Source organism: Rhincodon typus, chromosome 7 (genome assembly GCF_021869965.1).
Source record: "Rhincodon typus isolate 14 chromosome 7, sRhiTyp1.1, whole genome shotgun sequence".
NCBI lineage: Eukaryota > Metazoa > Chordata > Chondrichthyes > Orectolobiformes > Rhincodontidae > Rhincodon > Rhincodon typus.
In genome coordinates this window covers 63,484,543-63,510,560 of record NC_063338.1, presented here as the reverse complement: position 1 = coordinate 63,510,560, position 26,018 = coordinate 63,484,543, and the positions used below count along the sequence as shown (strand labels likewise).

At 41.4% G+C, this 26,018-nt stretch overlaps 1 protein-coding gene across 1 annotated transcript in view; it reads right to left on the bottom strand.

The window, feature by feature from the left end:
• Positions 1-26,018, bottom strand: part of ccdc93 (coiled-coil domain containing 93) — a 69,679-nt gene that overhangs the window by 1,372 nt on the left and 42,289 nt on the right. Inside the window, exons 16-21 of the mRNA XM_048599230.1 lie at positions 17,479-17,550; positions 16,087-16,195; positions 10,316-10,398; positions 4,972-5,009; positions 3,423-3,507; positions 175-288 (exon numbers count right to left, since the gene is read on the bottom strand). Of these exons, the coding sequence (XP_048455187.1) occupies positions 175-288; positions 3,423-3,507; positions 4,972-5,009; positions 10,316-10,398; positions 16,087-16,195; positions 17,479-17,550 (501 nt within the window). The remainder of the gene's footprint in view (positions 1-174; positions 289-3,422; positions 3,508-4,971; positions 5,010-10,315; positions 10,399-16,086; positions 16,196-17,478; positions 17,551-26,018) is intronic.

The following is a 26,018-nucleotide window of genomic DNA, read 5'->3' as shown; positions in this document are numbered from 1 at the left end:
TAAAGCAAACTAGAAGGTTTGATTGTTAAGTACTAAAGATTTTCTGGCAGTCTCCTCTTCCTTCCCTTCCATAATTCCCAAAGCATACCACACAAAACTACAAATGATACGTAATTACAATGTAACATTAGCCCTACAAATTTTATCTTTTCATGAGCGATAAAAATGTATTACCTCTTTAAATTCTTTAACAGTTTTAAAGTACAGACGCTGTTTCTCTAGCAGTTCAAGGTACTCATCGTTCAGCTGATCACGTCTCATTTTGTTTTCTTGCTTTTTCTTCTCCAACTTTTGGTTGGGGTGTAAGATGGGATTCAAGAAAGAAAGACCAACAAAATTAAACAGTGAAGAAATTTGAAGTCACTAGTAAATAATTTGCAATTAGAATTTTATTACATTTACAGCTGCAAAAGAATCAATAGGTCTACGAAGAATACAAGCAACATGTTGCGTTACACTTTTGATTGCTGGAGTTTTGGGCAAAATATTAAATGGCTAGACTAGCTCAGTAGATAAGACACTGTCCGCATTGTAGCAGGTTCTTCAAGAGTCCTGTCCAACATTTGTGCCTCAACCAGCATTACCAAATGCATCTCCAGTGGTTATTCGCCTCATGTGTTATTCTTGGGATCTTGACAAATGCAAACTGACGAGAACAACATGGGCATTTCAGAAAGTGATTAAATAATCTGGGGCATTGATGAGGAAACATATTTAAATACAAGCTTCAGTCTTTTCCAGTATCTATTTCCAAGTAGATTGTAGAAGAAATTAGATCCACATAAGCAGTTTACTGAAATGTGTTCAGGAGAACTTCCTTGATCCAACTAGGAAGGAAACAATGTGTTTGAGAATGACGTGGGCCAGGTCAATGAAGTGTCTGTACTTGAGTAAGAGTTCTTCCCATCACCAGGTTCAGATTAGTAATGGGAGAAGAATAATCTAAAAAAGAACTCCTAAATTGGAAGAGGCTCATCTTTATTGAGATTAAAAAGGATCTAGCAAACGTTAAAAAGACTGATAAGGAAAATTTTATATGAACAATATGTAACTCTTTGGAGATGATACTTCAAATACAAGCACAGATTCCAACAAGGAAGATGAACAACAGGAACCAAAGCCAGGGTCCCTTGGAGCATGAGGCAGAAAGACAAAATGACACAAAAAGAAAAAAAAAAAAAGAAGAGGGTGTATGATGCATGTCAGATGAATTATTCAAGTGAGATCCAGGTCAAATACAATATGTTAAGAGGGGATGCAAAGAGGAAAGTGAGTCTGACCAAAGAAAACTGAATGGCAGTTAACATAAAAGGGAATTCAAAAATCTAATTGGCATGAAAACAGCAAGTAAAGAAGAGGTGAAAGAGTCTATTATGGTTAGAAGGGGTGATATATACTTAGCTGCACAGGGCAAGACTAGAATACATCATTTGTACTTTGTATTGATGTTACTACTGCAGAAGGTTCTGAAAAATACCTACGGAACTAAAGATGGTAGAGGAAAAGGATAAGTGAACATTGATAGCAGGGGGAGGCTGGCTATCCTTCAAAGGGATAAGCTAATATCCAGATACCCTGCTCCTCAGTTTGTTAAAATGATATGGGAGTGGAAACAGCAGAAATACTTAGTATAATGTTCCAATCTTCCCTAGATATGGGGAAGATGCCGATGGATAGAAGTGTGGCAAATGTGACAATTAATCAAGAAAGCATGGAAGGATGATGGTCAGTTTAACATCAGTTCAGTGAAGGATAAAAGGTGTTAGAAACAACAAATAATGGAAAAACTGCTCGAAAGGTATTAAGTGATTTGAGATAATTATGGATAGTCAGCATAGATTTATAAAATGCGGATCATGCTTTATAATTTGAGTTTTTAATTTTTGTGATGACGTAACTGAGGATTGGTGCAAGAAAGCAATGAACATTGTCTAGACAGATGTTAAAGAAATGTTTGACAAAACACCAAATAAAAGGCTGAACACCAAAACAGGCTCATGGAAAAGAAGGGTCAATCTCAGCTTGGCTAACAAATTGGCTGACGTCCTACAGCAGTACTGAGGGCATACAGAAGGAAACAAATGACTTCAGCAGGATATAAATGCGTCAGCCAATTCTATAAACAATGTCAGGTGGAATTTAAAGAAGCACAAGGTGACGTATGTTGGCAGAAGGGACAGGGCAAAGAAATATAAACTAAATGGCAAAGTTCTACAGAATGTATAGATGGACTAGAAGTTCATGTGCAAAGGACATTTAACACAGTAGAAAATATTCCACTGGTGGTTAGCAAAGCATGCAGGATTTTGGCTTAAGTAGAAATACTTCTGTGGAGATGCTGAAGTGTTAATATTACTGGTCTAGCAATCCAGAGCAGGCTGATTTAGGGAAGTAATATCTGGAATGCAACACTAATTTCAGTAATGGTGACATTGTACAACAACTAATAGTTCCCAATCTAATCCGGTTCACTAATTTCCTTTAGAGGAAGGATCTGGTCCATATGCAATGCCAGATGCACAGCAATATGCTGGACTTATCCAACCTCTGCAATGTCTGAGTAAATAACTCAAATCAAGGGCGAATTGAATGGACAACAAATACTGGCCTTGCCATTTGTTACCCACATCCCATTAAAGAAAAATGTAGGAAAGTTACTATGAACTTTATTTATAAAGATCTGACTAGGCCACAACTACAGCGTTGCATCTAGTTCTGGTACATGCTTTACGAAGGATGCAGAATGATTCCAGGGATGAGGGATTTTAGTTATATGATCACATTACAGAAGCTGGGGTTGTTTTCCTTGAAGCAAAAGAAATTGAGGGAAATTTTGACAGATCAATGACAAGTTTAGATTAGATGGACAAAGAAAAGCTGACCTTATTTGCTGATGGTATCAGAACTAGGGAAGACAGATGTCTGGTTCTAAGCAATAGATGTTGCGGGGGTGAGGGGCAGGAAATGTGAGGAAGCAGCTTTGAAAAAATGCAGCAAGTATGATTTGGCCTATGAAGGTTGGTGGAAGTGGAGATAATGAATGATTTCAAAACTAAACTGGCAGGACTATGGAGAAACAGCAGAGGAATGGGATCAGTTGGATTGTTTTATAGGGAGTTGACATGGACTCAGTTGGCTATATGACTGTCTTTCGTGTTGTAAGGGGCTCATGACAGTAAGTCAAAGAAGCGTCTTGTTTGGCTCAGTTGGTTGGTACAGTTTCAACCATTTACTTGATTTGTAGAACCTATCTCTATGCTCTGTACTCTGGTTTTGCCTCATTATTTCCACCCTTGTCTCTATCATTCCACACTAGATGGGTTGGGTTTCTCGATTTCTTTTTCTACATTCATTTTTCCCAAATAAAAATTAGGGTGACCAATAGTTTCATGTATTATGACATGAATGGAATGATTTATTACCTTCATGCGATTTTGCTTAATACCTTCCACAATCTGTTCCATCTGGCGCAAGAACTGGTCTCGAGAAGCAGTAGCAGCCATAGCCCTGAAACATTTCAGAACAGACGTTTATGAAAACATTCCACAGTGCAAATTAGAAACAGAACAAGTTCCAGATGCATGTTTAATGTTACAGGCTAATTTGACAGTTGTGTTGAAGGGTAAAGAATGAAGCTTTGATCCTATTCTTCTTCATATGTAGACATTATATTGTTCTCCACATTTGAGCACCCAAAGAACATACGCAGATGTCATGTCATGCTGTCACTTCCTGCACTGAAGTTATTAATAACATCCCCCAGGTTTTCCAATTTATGGTTGTCTTAAGAGGAAGGAAGGTAGAAGGTGGATCTACACTGATCAGAGTTTAGAAGACTGGGGGCAATCTTACTGAAGGATACAAGATTCTGTGGGGACTGGACAAGGTAGTTGCCAAGGTGTTTTCTCAGGAAGGCCCAGAGCTAGACAGCACAGTTTAAAAATTGGTCTACAATTTAAGACAGATGTGAAGGAATTGATTTTCTCAGAGGGTGGTTAGCCTTTGAAATTCTCTTCCCAAAAAGAAATGGAGACTGTGTCATTGACAAAATGATTTTTGATCAACTAGGGAGTCAAGGGATATGGTGTGGCAGGCAGAACAGTGGAATTAAGGTCACTATCAGTTCAGTCATAACCTTGTTGAAAGGCACGGCAACCTTGAGGGGCTGTATGACTTACTGCTGCTCCTATTTCTCATGATCTTATGGGATGTTCCTTACTATGATCAGAAAAACTGAAAGCAGTACATATTAAAAATTTTAGATCTGAGAAGAAAAAGCTGAGTGACAATAATTAAGTAAACAGGTTATAATTCTTTCTCATCCTTTCTATTAATAAAGTAATCAAACATAATGACAGTAACAGAGCAGACAAAGCAATTAGGAATAGCACAATACACAGTACCTATACAGTATGGACAATAAGGGGTGGCTGGAAAGCATTTGCATGGCCAGGTTTACATTACTTTGAGTTAGTTAAACAGCACATCATCTTGTATGGATCTTTTCTTCTTAATTGAAGATGCTTTTACTTTGATTTGTAAAAGCTCAACTCAGTAACACAGTAAGGATCCCAAACAGTTTGTCTAGTCACTTAGCTTCAGTTACATGATTTCTGGGAAGTGCTGCACTGACCCACTGCCAAAACAGTTCATTCTTAAACAAAAGCATTCACCAGCACAGAAACAAAGACAAGAAGAACCTGTACTTTCTAATTCAAGTTCCCAAAAAAATAATCATTAAAATCTTTTACAATGCATTTCATTGTTTTAGGGTAAAATACTATTCTGTTGATTGAATCCATTTCCTTAAAGCTTCCATTTAGAGGATATAAAGGAAGGACACAGATGAAAGTATGCAGTTTAATTAAGAAATGGGTGCTTATATCCTTAGCAAGGTACAAAGCAGTGCGGCTAACCTGGTCCCATTTTAGTGTATATTTTCACAATGTATCCAGTTTGCACAGTACTTACTGTTGAAAGTTATCATGAATGGAATTCAACAAATTAACCTGGCAAAAAAAGAAACCTGATTCAGTCCTTCTGGCAAGCATTGTTAAAACAGTTGTGCAGTACTCACAGTTCGACTAAAGTTTCAGTCCTTAATGAGACTGTGAACTTTATACTTTGAAATAAATAAACTTGTTTGCACCAAAGTAAAACAGAGGTGCAACCAATGTCAACTGAAATCCTCAGTGAAAGAGAAGATGCAGGAAGTGGGAGCCTATTGAACAGCAGTTCATCAACTATTTGTGACCATTCACAAATCTGCAAATGAAGAAAATAATTAAACAACATTGCACTAATACAAATCAGTCAATGCAAAATAAATTTTTTTTTAGTACTTTCGTAACATGAAAACATGCACTTATGTTTGTGATAGCCACTTAAACAGTTTCAACAGCTATTAGGTCAGTGCAAATCCAGTGGCAAAGATTAGAAAAACAACTGGTCAAGCTCACCAAAATTAATTTTACTGAGCACTATTCATTGGAGGACTTGAAAGTAGTTTTCTACTTTTCTTTAATAATGTTGTCCCAAAGGCCCTCTTGTGCTGCTATGATAATGTCCTTATCCCTGAATCAGGAGGCCTAGATTCAAGTCCCACCTGCTCCAGAGGTGTGTGATAACATCGTTTTTAACATGCTGTTTAGAAAAATACGTTTTTAAAAAAAAAAATTGTTTCTTGATTGAGTTCAAATCCATATCAGATTTGCTGAATATCTAACTTAAACATTAGTAATAACGCAGTTTAATTTACATATGTTGTCATGAAAAAAAAGTTGCCTGCTGTAAGTTGGTCTGCTAACACTGATTTGAGGAGAACTAAAGATTTTAAATCAAGCTTAGAAACATACTGCACAGAAGAGGAGCACTCAAACCATCATGTCTACTTTGGCAAAAAATAAAAGAACTGTGGATGCTGGAAATTTGAAACAGAAAGCTGGAGAAACTTAGGAGATCTGGCAGCATCTGTGGAAAGAAAACAGAGTCAATGTTTCAGGTCCAGTGAGTGTTCTTCAGAACTAACTGTACCTAGGAAAAAGTTGGTATAGATGCTGAAGATGGAAGGGAGAAGGATAGAAGAGGGGAGAAGGAGTAAACAATAGGTGGAACCCAGAGAAAGAGAGAGAACAGCAGTTAGGCTGACAGAAGAATGGATAATGGCTAGCCTGGGAGAAAGGAAAGCGAGTAATGATTCTTACGTCATAACATGTCTGATCAAGTTGATTAAAAATATCCACAAAAGAACTACATAGCTGGTATAAGTAGTAAAGTTGCTCTTCTGGTGCAATGATAGCATTTCTAACTTTCAGCTAGAAGACCAGAGTTCAAGTCCTACCCATTCCAGAGATGTGTGTCATAACATACCTGAACAGGTTGATTACAAATACCTATCCTGAGGAATATGTAGGGCTTTTGTGATGCAGTGGTTGACTCCTTACCTCTGAGCCAGGAGGCTTTGGTTCAAGTCCAGACTGCAGAGTTAACATATTTGAACAGGTTAATTAGAAAGTATCCACTCTGAGGAACTCCTGTAGAAATATCCTGGAACTGAGATGATAGACCTCCAACAACCACAACCAACTTCCTTTGCGGCAGGTAGATCTTGAAGCAGATACTTTTCCCTCCGATTCCCATTGATTCCAGTATTGCTAGGGAACCTTGATGCCACACTATGCAAAACACAGACTTGACACTAAGGACAGTGACTCTCATCTCACCTCTGGAATTCAACTCTTTTGTCATGTTTGAACCAAAGCTATAACGAGGTCAGAAGCTGAGTGGCCTTGGCAGAACTCTGAGTGTCAGTGAGCAGGTTTTGCAAAACAAATACTACTTTATAGCACTGTTGATATGATTGATCATCCAGAATAGACTAATGGAGCAGTAACATACCGGGGCAATTTTCTATATTATTGGGTAGATGCCAGCATTGAGTGTGTACTGGATCAGCTTGGCTAGAGGGGTAGCAAGATCTGGAACATATATCTTTAGTACTATTGCTTAATGTTGTCCGGGCCCATGGAGGGACTGTCCTCAATAGCCCTAACTGAGGATTAACTGAGCAGCACCAGGAATCAGAGCCAGTATAATAAATTGGGATAAGTCAGTCAAAGTAGAATAAGAGGAGAGAATAAAGTAGAATAAAGTTAAGGGAATATCTTTAAGACTAAGTAATAAGAAAAATGAGCAAGGCTAAGTAAGGTAGGTGCCTTTAATTTTAAGGCAGGGCAGGTGAGATCAGCCAAGTGCAACATATGACCTGTCATGTGAAAAGTTATGGATCATACTAGTATCCCAGATGACCATATATGCAGAAAGTGCTCCGAACCTTGGAGTTCCAGGTTTTAGAGCTCAGCAGTGGCTGGATATACCATGGCGGACTCTCAAGGCTTAACCTTTTGTGGATAGCACGTTTAGAGAGGTGGTCACACTGCAGCTCAAGGGATTGGAGGTAAGAAGGGAATAGTTGACTCCAAGGCAATCCAAGAGAAATGAGCAGGTAGTGCAGGACTCCAGAATCCTGCTCACAAATTGGTGTTCGATTTTGGAAGCTGAAGGTGGTACTCGTTCCTGAAGGGAGTGCAAAGAACACCAAGTTGCTTGCACCAAAAAGCAGATGGACTGTACAGTAAGGGAGGAAGAAGAAAAGATGAGCAATAGTGATAGGGAGTTTGTTAGAGGAACAGACAGGTGCTTCTGTGGCTGCAGATATGACTCCAGAATGGCCTGTTGCTCCTTGAAGCCAGCATCAGGAACGTCACTGAATGATTACAAGGCATCTTGACAGGAGAAAGATGATAAAACAGAGGTCATGGTACACATTGGTATCGATATAGGCAATAATGAGAGATAGGGTCTTGCATCAAGAATTCAGGGGCTAGGTAGTTGTTTGAAAAGTAGGACCTTAAATGCTATAATCCCTGGATTACTCCCAGTGGCACATGCTAGCAAGTACAGAAATAGGAGAATAGGGTGGATGAACGTGTAGCTCACGGTCGGCAACAGGAACAGCTTTAGATTTCTGGATCACTGGGACCCCTTCTGGGGAAGGTGCAACTGAACCAGAATGGACCAACATCCTGGAGGGTGGGTTTGTCGGTTCTGTTGTGAGTATGAGGGGACACAAAACGTCCGCACAATATGGACACAGCATATTATAGTAAAGAAACCAAGGCAGAGGGAGTTCAGCCATGTTGCATTTCAGGGAATTAAGAAGAGGCTCAATGGACTGCTTTAATTCTTGGAGTATCACAGTTAAGGGAGATGAGTTGAGGGTGACATTTGGAGTTGTGATATTGTTGAGTGAGGGAGAAGAATTGGCAACTCAACATTCCAGGGTTTAGAAAATTAGTTGAGGCAGAAGACAGTGTTGCATTATTAATTGAGCAGTCAGTTACTGCTGTAAGCAGGGATGATATTTTGGAAGCATCCTCAGTTGAAGCTTTGAGAGTCAAACTTAGGAATAAGAAAGGGGGCAGACACATTGATTTGGGTTCTTTAATACACTGCAAGCAGTGAGAGGAACAGATATGTAGACAATTCACCAAAACGTGTAAAAAAAACAATAGGGTAATTAACAACAGTTCCTTCTCAATAAAGATCAGACAGTCTTAGAGTTGATGCCTTTTTCAGAAAGTTTTATTACTGAAATGTTGCCTAAGTTTAGCACCACTGGTTCAAAGAGAGACACTTTTAAAAAAAAAAATCAGCTAGAATTTCCGGCAATGTGTATAACTGAATGCCAACAACAGGATTATGCTAGGCATCACCAGCATCTAAACAAGCAGTTTTCCAAAACTTATCCCTATGTAAATTGATATAACCACATCATTGCAGAATTAGTAGAATTAAAATCTAGCAATATTTCAGGTGACTGAAATGGATGGGGTGGGTAAAAGGAAAGACATATAATATCTAATGATCAGCATATTTCATATCAGTTAATGAATTTCTTGTTCTTCTGCAACTACCTGCTGCCTTGACATGCACCATGGTTCCAACAACTGCTTCATGTAAGATCATGGAAAATCTCACTTTTATTAAAAACACACTACCTTTTACTTTTTAATGGCTTTGCACAAATACCAGGTGTTCAAGAAGTCCTTAAGAGATATGCAAATAACACAGGACGTGCGTTTTCTTTCCTTCCTGATCCCCCTTTCTAGGTTTGTGATAATGGTATCCATGGTTGAGAAAGAAGTTTCTGTGCATGCTTATGCACACATTTCACTTTGGCAATATTAGATGTATTCTCCATGTGTACCCTTAACCTGGCAATTTATGCCATTTTAGTTTTAGAAATTTATTTTTGTAATGTGGCATTGCAGTCAAGGCCAGAATTTATTGCTTGTCTTTTTTCTCCTTTATTCATTCACAGGATGAGGGCATGACTGGCTAGGCAGCATTTATTGCCCATCCCTAATTGCCCAGAGGGCAGTTAAGAGTCAACTACTTTGCTGTGGGTCTGGATTCACATATAGGCCAGACCAGGTAAGGATGGCTGTTTCTTTCCCTAAAGGACATTAGTGAACCAGATGGGTTTTCCCAACAATCAACAATGGATTCATGGTCATTAGATTCTTAATTCCAGATATTTATTGAATTCAAATTCGAACCCAGGTCCCCAGAACGTGTTCTTGGTCTCTGGATTAACAGTCCAGCGATAATACCACTAGGCCATCGCCTCAACTGCAATTCAGATGGTGGTGGTGAGCCACCTTCTTGAAGCACTGAAATACATGTAGTGTAGAAACACGTTTCTGTTAAGTAGAGAATTCCAAGATTTTTACCCAGTGACAGCAAAGGATGGATGACATGGTTCTAAGTCAGGATGATGCATGATTTGTAAGGAAACATGCAGGCGGTGATACTTGCTGTGAACCAGCTATAGTAGAGTTTGGAAAATGCTGTAAAAAGAAGTCTTGATAAGTTACTGCAGGGCATCTTGTAAATGGCACGCTTGCCACTTTGCTCTGGTAGTAGAGGGAATAAATGTTTCAGGTTGAAACTTGGGTTCCGATAAGAAGGCTGCACACCATTAACTGGTTTTATCTCAAAACAAACAAAGAATGTTTTCATGTTAGTTCCAAATACCACAAACTCAAAACATCAATAACATCATTTCAGATTTGTGAGTAAGCTCCCAGGCGTTTTCTGTATTATTTTTAACCTGCCAATGCACAGCATTTGCAGTACTTTAGTTTTTCATAGGATATAGCTTTTAACTAACTTATTGTTATTTGTCACAATTACTTTGTGTTAAACAGTAAGCTAAAATATAAAGCAAAAAAGTTAGTTTTGATTTTCTTACCTCTTTTTCCAAGTACACTTTTTTATCATCAAGTGTATTATACAGCGTGAAGAACTGCTTTGTTTCCTTGTGAGTTGCTGCAACTACAACAGAACAAATTGACACCAGCAATGGATTCAAGGCTAATTGAGTCAAATCCTACATAGCAGAAGAAATTACAATACACTTAAAAACTCTTAAATGCATATTGCTACAAAATGTAATTTACTAGTGGGATCTTTTAAACATTACTTGAATGCTCTTTATAAATGCATGCTGTACAGGGAAGAGTAAGGAGACAATTCAATACTACAAAAATTCCAATCATTAGCAACATTTACTCACTTAGTTTAAGTCTTTAAGCCATTCGAAATAAGCCTATTACAATTTTTGAAACAAATTTAGATTTTAATAGTTCTATTCTTGATTGGACGAGGCATGGCCAAGGCGAATGGGTAGTAAACTATCAGACCTCAAGATTTTGTTTGAATTCATGAATGGCAAGTTCTCTTGGATTTGCTGACACATTAAAACAGGGAATGCACCAGAGAACAGCTGTCATCCAAATGAAAGTGCTCCAATACCTGGCCATGTTCTTTCTGCTTGCAGGAAGGATCTTGCATGTAAGCATACATGAGCCACACTGTAAGCCCAAATAACAAACTTCAAATCAAATCAGTGTTGCTCAGCAAAGGCCGATTACAGAATCACATTCTGATTTTACGCTCGGAGTTTTGTAAGCACAGGCGAGTTGGACTATGTTCAGAAGAACATTTGACATCAGAATGCTGTTAATGAAAAATACCACTGTGTTGGTTCTATACAGAAGCAGCATTAAACAGCTTATTTCATGTTTCGCACAGATGTTTGCGACAATTTTAAAAACTTTCTGAACTTAAAACAATCAGACATTCCACCAATGTCTTTCTTACACACCTTTTCCAACTCCCAATTTATTTTCTTCCCCACATGCTGACTATTGCCAGAAGGACTATACACAACTCTCATCAAGGTCTTTCTTGCTTTTGCGTTCCCTAACTCTACCCACACAATTCTATGCCTTCCAAATCAATACCACTTCTTGCTATCAATTTAATTTAATTTCTTACTAAGAAGGCAATCCTGCCCTCTCTGCCCATCCTTTTGATATGACATATAATCTATATTTAGTTCCTAGCTGCTTGTATTCCCTCAGTATAACCTCTTTCCTCTTTCTACCTATAGATGGACCATACATGGACCGCAACAATTGGATCTTTCCTTTCCATCCAAGTTCCTCTACAGCCCAGACGATGTATGCTGAACCCAGGCACCAGGCAGGAAATACAGCCTTCAGGATTCTCAATTATGGCCACAGAGAACGTATCTATTCTAATGGGGGAATTCACGTCGCAGCTGTACAGAACATTGGTTAGGCCACTTTTGGAATACTGTTTGCAATTCTGGTCTCCCTGCTATAGGATGGATGTTGTGAAACTTGAAAGGGTTCAGAAAAGATTTACAAGGATGTTGCTAGGGTTGGAGGGTTTGAACTAAAAAGGGAGAGGCTGAATAGGGCAGGGTTACTTTCCTTGGAGCACAGGAGGCTGAAGGGTGACCTTATAGAGGTTTATAAAATCATGAGGGGCATGGTTAAGGTGAATAGACAAGGTCCTTTCCCTGGGGTGGGGGAATCCAAAACTAGAAGACGTAGGTTTAAGGGGAGAGAGGAAAATTTTAAAAAAGGACCTAAGGGCCAAATTTTTCATGCAAAGGGTGGTGCACATATGGAATGAGCTGCCAGAGGACGTGGAGAAGGCTGGTACAATTACAACATTTAAAAGGCATTTGGATGGGTATATGAATGGGGAGGGTTTAGGGGGATATGGGCCAAATGCTGGCAAATGGGACTAGATTTATTTAGGCTATCTGGTTGGGATAGACAAGTTGTACCCAAGGGTCTGTTTCCATGCTGTCCAGCACTGACTCTAAAAGCTTGGGTATAAATTTTCCCCTACTACATTCTCCATTGTAACAACTTGAGCACAGTCTATGTTCCAATGGATCAGCACACATTTTTAAAAACAGTACAAACTGCCGTTCCCTTTGAAATTTGGATTCTTGCATTTGTCCAGATCCGTGCAAGACTAAAAGTTTTGACAGCAAGTCTCTTTTTTGCTGCAATATTCAAATTTTGTACTATTAAGTGACCAGTTTCATACTACTTTGGATGAGCAAGATTTTTAAAAATGATTATCTATCTCCTTTCCTCACTCCAACTAAACTTTTTTCTTCCATAAAACAGACTATTTGCTCCCTTTATCCCCTGCTTTTCACAAACCACTCTAGCTGCTGACTAAACACTTTTACACACCATCAGCTACCTAACCTCCACAGTTGGTTTTACTCAACCGTTTTTAAAACTTAACATACTTTCCAATATTTAAGTGTCCATTATGCATAACTAGGATAGCTAAATTAGTCAGTAATATCTTGTGACTGCAACCATAGCATAGGATAACTTCCTCAATTTTGGATTCACCAGATCTCTTCAAACACATCAAATCACTCCACACAACTCAAATATCTTTCTCTACAGTTTAATGCTGTAGAACTGTTCCTATCCAATAACACTTCCAATTGCTATGCCCTATTGCTGCATTTCCTCAGATGGGGCAGCTTTCAAGGAGAGCTCAGGTCTGACAGCATCTGTGAAGATAAGTCAGAGCCCAAAGTGAGAGCGCTACCATCAGTTTCAAGGAAGGGTCACCCGACCAGAAACGTTAACTTTTTCTTCACAGTTGCTGCCAGACCTGCTGAGCTATAGCAGCAATTTCTGTTTTTGTTCCTGATTTACAGCATCTGCAGTTCTTCTGGTTTTTATTTTTCAAGGATTGACTGTGATCTGGGCAAGTCTCAACGATTTTCAAAACTACTTTCAGGAGTGAATTTTAACTTAACCAATCTAAGGTTTTGCAGTAGATTTGTAGCTCGGGTTGTGGATGTTGAGGTTGGTTGGCCCGCCGAGCTGGCACGTTGTTGTTCCGCATTCGTTTCATTACCCTGCTGGGTAACATCATCAGTGCAGCCTCCGATGAAGCGCCGTTGTGTTTTCACGCCAGGTTTTTAAACTCTGGAGTCCGTTGAGCTGGATTACCTCACTTGCGGTTTCCCTTCGCAATGGAGTGTATATGGGTCGAGTTCTACGTGTTTGTTAATGGCTTTCTTTGTGGAGTGCCAGGCTTCTAGGAACTCCCGTGCCTGTCTCTGTTTTGCTTGTTCCAGGATATTGCGAAGGAAAGCTGGAAGTAAGGTAATCCAGCTCAACGGATTCCAGAGTTTAAAAACCAGGCAGGAAAACACAATGGCGTTTCATCGGAGGCTGCACTGATGATGCTATCCAGCAGGGTAATGAAATGTCTGCGGAACAACAACGAACCAGCTCGGTGAGCCAACCAACCTTAACTTCCCCAATATTGACTGAGACGTTTGGTGTCAAGAGCTTAGATGGGGCACAATTTTTTAGGTGCATCCAGGAGGGTTTCATGAAACAATACACAGATAGTCCAACTAGGGAAGGGCTGTATTAAACCTTGTTTTGGGGAATAAACCTGTCCAGGTGATCAAAGTTTCAGTGGGAGAGCATTTTGGGAACAGTGATAATAATTTCTTTAGTTTTAAGATAGTTATAAGGATAAGAGTGGTCATTGGGTGAAAGTGCTAAATTGGAGAAGGCTGATTACTACAGAATTAGATATGAACTGGAGAAATTAAATTGGGGGTGGCTGTTTGAGGGTTAATCCACCAGTATATCAGAGTTCAGACCGGCACATTTCTATGAGGATGAAAGATAAGGAAACACTGGAAGACAAAATGTTGGAAAAAGAAACAAAAGAACTGTGGCTGCTGGAAATTAGAAACAAAAGCAGAAATTGACAGAATAGGTCAGCAGGTCTGGCAGCATCTGTGGAGAGAAATCAGAGTTAAAGTTTCAGGTCCAGTGACCATTCCTCAGAATTGATGATAGCCCTCTCTCTCTTTGGACTCTATCTCCCCCTATTGTTTACTCCTTAAAACCACCACCCCGCCACCCACCCACCACTACCATATCTTCGGCAATAAAGACCAACATTTTCCTAGTTACCATCAGTTCTGATGAAGGGTCACTGGACCCGAAATGGTAACTCCAATTTCTCTCAACAGATCCTGCTAGACCTGCTGAGCTTTTCCAGTAATTTCGGTCTTTGTAAGAGATGTTGAAAGTTTAGTCAAGGAAAAAGAAGCATTTGTAAAGCTTAGAAAATGAATCCCTCGAGAGTACAAAGGAAGCAGAAAGAACTCAAGAAATTGGGAAGGTTAAAAGGGGCCATTGTAATGTCCTTGACAAGTAGGTTTAAAAGAGAAGCCCAATGCATCTTGTATATATTTTTGGAACAAGAGGGCAACTAGGGGATAGGGTAGGTTCACTCAAGAAGAAAGTAGACAATTTTATGCATTGACCCAGGGAAAGTGGGTAAGGTCCTTCGTGAGTCCTTGACATTGGTAATCATCTAGACGGGCACAGATGATGCTACGTTTAGAGAGGGACATGTTAATATTCTGGGTCATGTTGATATTAAGGATAAACATTAAGGTAGTTAAGTCCCCAGGGCCTGAAGGGATGTATCCCCGGATACTGAAGGAGGCAGGGAGAAAATTACTGGAGCCTTGACAGAGACATTTGTATCCTCTTTAGCCACAGGTGAGGTCTCAGAAGACGATGTTGTTCATTTGATTAAGAAACAGGGATAATTCAAGAAATTATAGGCCAGTGTGCCTTACATCAGTGGTAGGGAAATTATTGGAGAAGATTCTTAAAGACAGAATTTGGAGAAGGATACACTTATTAGAAATCATTAGCATGGCTTTATGCAGGGGAGGTCTTGTCTCACAAACTTTTGAGGAAGTGACAAAGATGATTGATGAGGGTTGGGTAATGGATGTAGTCTACACGGACTTTATTAAAACATTTGACATGTTCCCTCATGGTAGGCTGGTCTAGAAGATTAAGTTGCTTGGAATCTACGGTGAGTTGGTAAGATTGGATTCAAAATTGGCTTGGTCATAGAACACAGAGGGTAATTGTGGAGGGATGTATTACTGGCTGGAGGCCTGTGAACAGTGATGTTCCGCAAGGATCAGTGCTTGGATGTCGAGATAACACGGTGTGGAGCAGGAGGAGTGCAGCAGGCTAGGCAATATCAGAGGAACAGGAAAGTTGACGTTTCGGGTCAGCACCCTTCTGTAGTTTGTAGTACACACGCAAAAGATCTGGATGAAAACGTAGGTGGTCTGATGAGTAAGTCTGCAGACAGCACGACAGAGGGTGGTAGATGCTTGGAACTCACTACCAGGGAAGTGGTAGAAGCAGATACTTAGCAAAGTTTAAAAGGCATTTAGACAGTCACCTGAACAGGCAGGGAAAACAGGAATGCAGACCACACATAGGAAAATGGGATTAGTTTAGAATGGCGTCATGGCTGGCACAGACATGGTGGGCTGAAGGGCTTGTTCCTGCATTGAACCATTCTGTCTACGTTATATAACTGGGACTTCAAAAAACATGCTTACAATATTTTGCATTTCTATAAACACTCATATACAAAGGGATGCAAAACCTTCCAAAGGAATCTTTGCGCCTGATAGCATTTGAAAAATGGAAGTTACTGTAAATATTAATTAAGTTAGTTTTTGGTTTAAATTTAGGCAAGTAGTTTGTTTGGATGAAGCACTTTACTTTAAATGGTTTAAAATGTGTTCGATTAAATACAAACCTTGATTATAGAGTTCAACAAAGCGTTTCTGATATTGGGTCAATTCTGCCCTGCTTGGTACTTCATCAATTTTTCGTTGCAAAACAGCAATTTCTCTATTGCGTCGGGCCTGAAGGCAAACAAGTGTTTTCGTAAATTAACTTTGCTTACAAATGTCAAAACTAGACATCCTATACAGCTTTGAAATTAGTCCATCAAGTGTATACTTTAAACCAGTAGTTTGGTGCCTGCTACTATGAGACAATGCAAAAATTACTTTGTTGAATTCCAAGAATATACATCCTGAATTTTTGGATCTATGCAATAGCCTGGACATGCCACTTAGAAATGGATGTTCTCAGATATCGAAGTCTAACATTATTACAACAAGTCAACATGTTGCTGACATACAAATCTGAAATAAAAATAGAAAATACTGGAAATATCCCGGAGATATGAAAACATCTGTGCACAGAGGAGCGACAGATCGGGTGTGGGGTGACCAAGAGGGAAAACTTCAGCGTCTACATTTAAAACAACGGATTTGTTCACTATATATAGCAACTGCAGTTTTTCTCCACTCCACACACCCCTCCAACCAATTTCCAGATCTGACAATATTTTATTTTTGTTTTTAGAACTTTTGTGCTGTCTACCTGAACCAGCACCTCTCAGCTCATCGTTTTTCTATGACTATGTTTGTAAAAACTGGAGCTGCACTGACATGACACTGCATTACAAAGTGTCTTGCTGTATGCTTTATGCCTGACGTGCATTTCAAAATTGTTTTCCTTACATTTCTATACCTTCTCTGTTTGGCTATGGTATGCTGGAAATTAAAGTACGTATTTTTAACAAAATGTGTATTGTTAAATCAATTGTAACTTACCATTTGGCAGGAGAAAATAGGAATATCTTATGAATATACAACAATATCTTTCGATGACTGAAAACTGGTCGACTGTCAATCAGGGATGACAAGAGAAAATTCTATGCTAGAGATGAAATGAGCCAAATATTTATACTGAGGGGGACATCTTGCTTATTCTCAAACTAGGTCTTTTTGCACTACAGCATTTTTTTTTTGCAGCAACAGAATGTGCTAGATTAGTTTATCTTTTAATTTGTATATTTTCTGGGGGAGAGAAGGGAGAAATTATGGTCGTGTGATATCCTACCTAGGAATTAATAGAAAATACCATAATTTAAGTGTCATAACTATCTTTAACTACCAGCTTCATTAAAGCGTAACTATTTTGTCATTTCATGTATACAACTATTTCACAAACATACACTGTTCCATAACAGCATCTACACACCAAAAAAAACATTAACTTTGAGCTCTGATGGACGTTTGATAATATAGTTTCTCAGTTTGTGCATTTTTAGATTATGATACACATGACTACTTACCAACAACAGTCGTATTTTCTGTAATTTTTCTCTGTCGGCTTTATATTGTTGCTCTATCAATTCATTATGTTCCTATTTAAAATTAAAGCCAATTGTTTAAAACTATTTTCAACAGCTTTAATACACAGATCATCCTGACACACCTGACCCCGCATACGGATTTGGATTCTGCTACTATCCCTTCATTGTGCAGTCCAGATCATATCAGGTTTTATTTTACTTTCTTGTTGCTGTAGTACTTTTGCCAGTTACTGACCATTCAGTCAAATGAAACAGTTTATTCTCATTTAATCCACTAAAACCCTTCATGATTTTGAACACATCTATCAAACTTCCGCCTGGATCTTCTCTGTTTTAGAAAGAGAACAGTTAATATAACTGAAGTATTTCATTCTTGATATTATTCTAATTACCCACTACATCAAGGGCCCTTCATTTCTACAAGGTGCAATTGCCAGAATTAGCCATAATAATCCAGCAGAGGCTTAATGAATATTTATTAAAAATTCAACACAACTTATGCTTTGGTTATTAATACTAAATATTCCCAAAGCAGTTCGAATGGTCCAACTATGCACAAGCCAGCGTGGATCTGACAACTGCATTGGAATTCCAGTAGAACCAGAGATCAATTCTGATATCCTTTAATCTCCACAATCAAGTCCATAAGATGTTGGAGCAGAGGCAGACTATTCAGCCCATCAAGACTGCTCTGCCATTCAATGAGATCATGCTGACCTGATAATTCTCAATTCCACATTCCTCCTTTTCCCTATAACCCTTGATTCCCCTACCATATAAAAATCTGTTTCAGTTTTGATTTAACAAACCAGCCTCAACAGCTCCGATTTCCACAGATTCATTATCCTCAAAGAAGAAATTCCTCACAATCTGTCTTAAAAGCATTATATTCTGAGATTAGAGGAAAAGAGAAGCAATCTTTCTGCATCTACCTTGTCAAATCCCAAGGAATTTGGTGTGTTTCCGTAAAGTTACCTCTCATTCTTCTATATTCCAAATGGTTACAGGCCCAACAACACAACCGCTTCTCAGAAGAACATAAGAACTAGGAGCAGGAGTAGGCCGTCTGGCCCTTCGAGCCTGCTCCGCCATTCAATAAGATCATGGCTGATCCTTTCGTGGACTCGGATCCACTTACCCGCGTTCTCACCGTATCCCTTAATTCCTTTATTGTTCAAAAAAAATCTTTTTTTTTTAAAAAGCGTTTACTGAAGTAGCGTCAACTACTTCACTGGGCAAGGAATTCCACAGATTAACAACCCTCTGGGTGAAGAAATTCCTTCTCAGTTCAGTCCTAAATCTGCTCCCTCTAATCTTGAGGCTATGCCCTCTTGTCCTAGCTTCACCTGCCACTGGAAACATCCTCTCTACTTCTATCTTATCTATTCCCTTCATAATTTTATATGTTTCTATAAGATCCCCCCTCAATCTTCTGAATTCCACATTCCGCAAGACAGCCCCGCCATACCCACTGTCGGCCAAGTGACCCTTCAGGGGACTGCCTCCAATGCCAGTATACCTTTTCTAAATAGGGGCCCAAAACTGATTGCAGCATTCCAGCTGTGGTCCGACTAGTGCTTTGTATAGTTTTATACTCAATTTCTTTGGTTTCAAAGACCAACATTTCATTTGCCTTCCCTATTAGCTGGTGAACCTGGATGCTAACTTTTTGTAATTCATGGACAAGGACTCCCAAATCCCTCCCCCTTATATTTAGGGCAGGCACAGTCGCTCAGTGGTTAGCACTGCTGCCTCACAGCACTAGGGACCCGGGTTCGATTCCACCCTCTGGCAACTGTCTGCGTGGGTTTCCTCCGGTGCTCCAGTTTCCGCCCACAGTCCAAAGATGTGGAGGCTAGGTGGATTGGCTATGCTAAATTGTCCGTAGTGTTCAGGGGTGTGTAGATTAGGTGGGTTATAGGGGGATGGGTCTAGGTGGGATGCTCGAAGGGTCGGTGTGGACTTGTTGGGCCAAAAGGGCCTGTTTCCACACTGCAGGGATTCTATGATTTTCAGCTCCTATAATTTTCCTGCCAAAGTGCATATTCACATTATAACCTATCTGCTAAGATTCAGCCCACTCACTTAACTCATCTATATCACTCTGTAGATACATCCTCACCACTTGCCTTCCCAGCTATTTTTGTTTCATCCGCAAACTCGACTACAGTATATTCACTTCCATTTTTGGTGCAATCGAAATTTTTTTCCCCCCCTCAACATTACTGATCTCACCACGGATATCTTCAAGCAGCTTTGATCGAATGAAGTTTTGCTGTTAATCTGCCAACTGGAGACTGTTTAATCCTCTGGTATTTGTTGGATATTTCAAATTCCTGATGCCTTCTCACTGACACAATAATTGAGATCCCAATGCAATTCGACTCTTTCCTTTTGCCTAGTTAACTTGTATTTCTATTACGGTCATATACTGGTCATTAATTTAGGGACAGTGCAGAAAATTATTATTAGAATTGCAGCAGGAACAAAAATTCAGCTACTCTCCCAGCTCCTTTGAAATATAATGGTTTTCCCTGCTTGGAAAGAAAAGTGTACTGGTTGAAATATTGGACCGAACAGTATATTCCTAGCTGAAATAATTCCGACCATAATTACTAAAAATAAAATAAATGCTGTACAGTTAGGTAAGTTTCTTTTCGGCTGAAAGATCCTAAACACTAAGTTGAAATAATGCACATTCTTAAATGCTTACCTTCATAAGCAAAAATACTTGAAAGTATTTTAAGAGATTTAGAAGTGCAATTTAATGCATGGGCTATAAATACAGGTTACAATTGGACTCTCCTGTTAAAAACTTAATTGACTAACTCTGTCTAGTAGCAAAGACTGATTGGTGCTGACAGAACTACCTGCAGCAACCAGCTCCTGCCACTTAGAGGAGCCTAAATCTTCGATAAAATGGAGCAGAGCCAAGGGAGAAGTGGACATTGGGAGACCTTGAAATGCAAGAACCATCCAACTAGGGAAGGAGCTATAATAGATCTGGCATGTGGAATAGCCCAGCCATGTGATCAAGTTTTAGTGAGGGAGCATTTCAGCAACAATGATCATAATTCTGTAACTTCTAAGTTATTATGGATAAGGATAGAGTATTCCTTGGGTGAAAATACTAAACTGGGCAGGAACTAGGGAATATAGATTGGAGGCTGCTGCTTAAGGATAAACCTACATCTGTCATATTGGAATTGTTTAAAAGGCCAGTTGATTAGAATTCAGGACTAGCACGTTCCTGTGAAAATAAAGGATAAGGCAAGCGAGAGAAATTTGAGCTTAGCCGAAAAGAAAAAGGAGGTATACACAAGGTTTAGGAAACTGATAACAGATAAGCCCTGGAAGAATATAAAGAAAACAGGGAAAGAATTTAAACAAGGAGTTAGAATGGTTAAAGTGGGTTACCAAGTGTCCTTGGAAAACAGGATTAAGGAAAATCTCAATGTGTTCTGTCCATACATGAGAAGCAAGAGGGTAGCTAGGGAAAGTGTTGGTCCACTCAAGGATAAATGAGGGAATTTATGCATATAGCCAGAGGAACCATGTGAGATCCTTACTGAATATATTGCATTGGTATTCACAAAGGGGAAGGACATGGGGGATGGTGAGTCTAGACAGGGGGAGGGCGATAATTCAGTACATGTCGATATTAAAATAGGTGGTCTTGGGTGTTTTGAAAAGCATTAAAAAGGCAGACAAGTTACCAGGACCTGATCGGTTCTATCCCAGAATACTGATGGAGGCAAGTGAGGAAATTGCTGGGACCTTATATACAATCTTTGTATTCTCTTTAGTCACAGGCAAGGTCCCAGAGTACCGGAGGATAGCCAATGCTATTCCTTTGTTTAAGAAGGGCAATGGATAATCTGGGAAATTACTGGTCAATTAGCCTTAAATCAATGGTAGGGAAATTATTGGAGAAAAGAGTCAAAGGAACAGGATTTACTCACAGTTGGAAAAGTATGGATTCATTAGCGATAGGCAGCAGCACTTCGTGCAAAAAGATCATGTCTCACAAACCTAATTGAACTTTTTGAGCAAGTGACAAAGATGAACGATGAGGGCAAGGTGGTAGATGCTGCCGACATAAACTCTAGCAAGACCTATGATAATGTCTTTTGTGGCAGGTTGATACAAAAGGTTAAGTCACATGGGATCAATGGTGAGCTGGTAAGATGGATACAGAACTGGCAGTGGAAGAATGTTTTTCTGACTGGAGCCGAGATCAATGGTGTTCCTCAAAGATTGGTGTTGGGATCCCATATATATGATTTGGAGGAGAACATAGGTGGTCTGATCAGTAAGTTTGCTGCTGACAAAGATTGGGGGAGCTGTGGGTAGTATGGGGGATTGCCAGAGTATACAGCTAGAGACTTGGGTAGAGAAGTGGCAAATGAAATTTAATCTGAACAAATGAGAGGTGATGCCTTTTGGAAGTTCTAATGCAGGAGTGAAGTATACAGTAAAATGGTAGAATCCTTAGAGTAATTAAAATAAAGAGGGATCTAGGCATTTAGGTCCACAGTTCCCTAAAACTAGAAACACAACTGGATAAGGGTGCTCAAAAAGGCATATGACATGTGTGCCTTCATCAGTCAGGCGCAGAAGGGTGTGGAGGCTTTGCAGAGGGCACAGAAACTGTGTACCTGGATGTTGCCCAGTTTGGAAGGAATTAGTTATGAGGAGAGACTGAACACACTTGGTTTGTTTACACTTTAATGTCAGAGGTTGAGGGGTGGTCTGACAGAATTGAACAGATTTGAGAGGCATAGATAGAACGGATAGTCAGACCTTTTTTCCAGGGTAATATAATTTACTAGTAACCTAGGTTTAAGGCAAAAGGGGAATAGTTTAAAGGAGGTGGGAAATGCAAGTTTTGTACACAGAGGATAGTAGCTGCCTGGAATATGCTGCCAGAGGTGGTGGTAGAAGCAGACACAATAATAATGTTTAAGAATCATCTTGACAGATCTATGAATAGACAAGGAATTTGGGCGCCCAGACTATGGAGAGGCAGTAGGTTTTTGGTTTGGAAAAGTCCGTCATTGAGCTATACAGCACGGAAATAGACCCTTCAGTCCAACTTGTCAGTGCTGACAATATATCCAAAACTGATTAGTCCCATTTGCCAGTATTTAGCTCATATCCTTCTAAACAATTCCTACTCATGTACTCATCCAGATGCCTATTAAAATGTGTAATTGTACCCACCTCCACCACCTGTTCTGGTCGCTCATTCCATACTCTCAGCATCCTCTGCATGAAAAGGTTGCTCCTAAGATCCCTTTTAAATCTTTCCCCTCTCACCTAAACCTATGCCCTCTAGTTCTGGACTCCTCTACCCTGGGAAAAAGACCTCAGCAATTCACCTTATCCATGCCCATCATGATTTTATAAACTTCTAAGGTCACTCAGCCTCCAAGACTTCAGGGAAAAAAAGCCCCAGCCTATTCAGTCTCACCTGATAGCTAAAACCCTCCAATCCCATCAACATCCTTGTAAGTCTTTTCTGAACACTTTCAATTTAACAATGTCTTTCCTAAAGCAGAGAGACCAGAGGCTCCATCCCCACCTCTTTGACCTGTCTGTTTCCTCTCCACCTATCTTCTCCTCTCTCCCTATTTATTTCAGAACCCCCTTGCCCTCTCCCATTTCTGATGAAGGGTCTAGGCCCGAAACGTCAGCCTTCCTGCTCCTATGATGCTGCTTGGCCTGATGTGTTCATCCAGCTCTACACCTTGTTATCTCAGATTCTCCAGCATCTGCAGTTCCTACTATCTCCGATTCAATTTTAACCCCACTGCGAAGCCTCTAAGGACGCCTAGCCTGAAGAAGTTACCTTCCTCCCTCCGGACAAACCTCAGGGGATCTCTCTCCCACTGCAACTCTCTCGTAATCTCTTCGGCCTTGAAACTGCTCGACCATGTCCTGAAGCAAACCAGGTACTACAGCCACATCACCTTTCTTTAGTACCTGCCTACGGAACCAGATCATCCCCAATGGACTAGTCCACATTCAGGCCTTCCCAATTTGGCCCCAACCATGACAATGTCTACATTCATAGCATTGAGATCCTTCAGAAGCGTTTCTCGCTGCGACTCCTGAAACACACACTCGCAGCAATGCGCTGGCATCTCCGGGCACTACAATCAAGCCTACCCCAGCTCAGAGCCTCCCTCTCCTAGACCTGCAAAAGACCTCTCCTGTTTTTTATTCTTCGTAGGATCCACAACCTGAACTCAATTCTACTCAGCTTTATTGGACACTAAAAACCGTAAGTACAGCAAACTTACTGGTGCCTGCCACCCAAAACGGGCCTACTCCACCTCCCAAATCCCCAGCCGTACCCAGGACCTTCCCCACAACGTGCCCGCTGCCATTGGCCACGAGGCCACTGTCGGAGAACACACAGATGACGTCACATCCGCCACCGCCGGGTACCCCACTTCCAGGACAGCGAATGCCATCGCTGCTGATGCCACCGCCTCCATTTCAGAGACCAAACACCACAGACACTGATGACGCACCTACCATCACCGCTGCCGCCGCCGCCTACTCCGCTCCGCCCATCGCCGACACCGACACAACTCGGCCCACCGCCAACGCCGACGCAACACCGCCCACAGCCGACGCTGACGCAACACCGCCCACAGCCAGCAGCTCCAGAGAAGACAGCAGCACCCAGCCCTGCCGAGTCTTCACCAACCCCCCAGACCTCCCCCTTACTGAGGACGAACGGTCTGTCCTCAGTAAAGGGCTCAGCTTTGTCCCCATCCACCCACACATCAACGAATACTGGTCACGTTTGGACATTGAGCAGTTTTCCCGCCGCCTCCGCCTCCACGCTTACTTCTTCAACCGTGAACCTAACCCTCCCTCTACTGACCCCTTCTCCCACCTCCAACACACCCCCTCTTCCTGGACACCACCCCAAGGCCTCCTACCCTCCCTCGACCTCTTCATCTCCAACTGCCGTCGAGACATCAATCGCCTCAACCTCTCCACCCCTCTCACCCACTCCAACCTCTCCCCCGCAGAACGTGCAGCCCTCCACTCCAATTCCAAGCTCACCATAAAACCCACGGACAAGGGAGGCGCAGTTGTAGTATGGCGCACTGACCTCTACATCGCCGAGGCCAGACGCCAACTCTCCGAAACCACCTCCTACCGCCCCCTTGATCATGACCCCACCCCTGAGCACCAAACCATCATCTCCCAAACCACCCACAACCTCATCACCTCAGGTGACCTCCCACCCACGGCCTCCAACCTCATCGTTCCCCAACCCCACACCGCCCGCTTCTATCTCCTTCCCAAAATCCACAAACCTGAATGCCCTGGTCGACTCATTGTCTCCGCCTGCTCCTGCCCCACCGAACTTATCTCCAACTATCTGGACTCCATTTTCTCCCCCTTGGTCCAGGAACTCACTACCAACGTCCGTGACACCACCTATGCCCTCCACCTCCTCCAGATCTTCCAATTCCCTGGTCCCCAACACTTCATCTTTACCATGGACATCCAGCCCCTATACACCTGCATTCCCCATACAGATGGCCTAAAGGCCCTCTGCTTCTTCCTGTCCCACAGGCCCGACCAGTCCCCCTCCACTGACACCCTCATCTGCTTAGCCCAACAACTTCTCTTTCTTTCCTCCCACTTCCTACAGACAAAGGGGGTGGCCATGGGTATCCGCATGGGCCCAAGCTATGCCTGCCTCTTTGTAGGTTATGTGGAACAATCCCTCTTCTGTACCTACACCGGCCCTAAACCCCACCTCTTCCTCCGTTACATTGATGACTGTATCGGCGCCGCCTCGTGCTCCCACGAGGACCTCGAACAGTTCATCCACTTCACCAACACCTTCCACCCCAACCTTAAGTTCACCTGGACCATTTCTAATACCTCTCTCACCTTCCTGGACCTCTGTCTCCATCTCGGGCAACCACCTAGAAACCGATATCCATTTCAAGCCCACCGACTCCCACAGCTACCTAGAATACACCTCTTCCCACCCAACCTTCCTGCAAAAATGCCATCCCCTATCCCCAATTCCTTCGCCTCTGCTCCCAGGATGAGGCATTCCACTCCCGTACATCTCAGATGTCCTCGTTTTTCAAGGACCGCAACATCCCCCCCTCAGTGGTTGAGAACGCCCTCGATCGTGTCTCCCGCATTTCCTGCAACTCATCCCTCACACCGCGTCCCTGCAATAAGAACCAAAAAAGAATCCCCCTCGTCCTCACGTACCCCACCAACCTCCGGATCCAACGCATCATCCTCCGACACTTCCGCCATCTGCAATCCGACCCCACCACCAAAGACATTTTTCCCTCCCCACCCTCATTTGCTTTCCAGAGGGACCACTCTCTCCGTGACTTCCTTGTCCGCTCCACACTCCCTTCCAGCTCCACCACACCCGGCACTTTTCCCTGCAACAGCAGGAAGTGCTACACCTGCCCCTACACCTCCCCCCTCACCCACATCCCAGGCCCCAAGAAGACTTT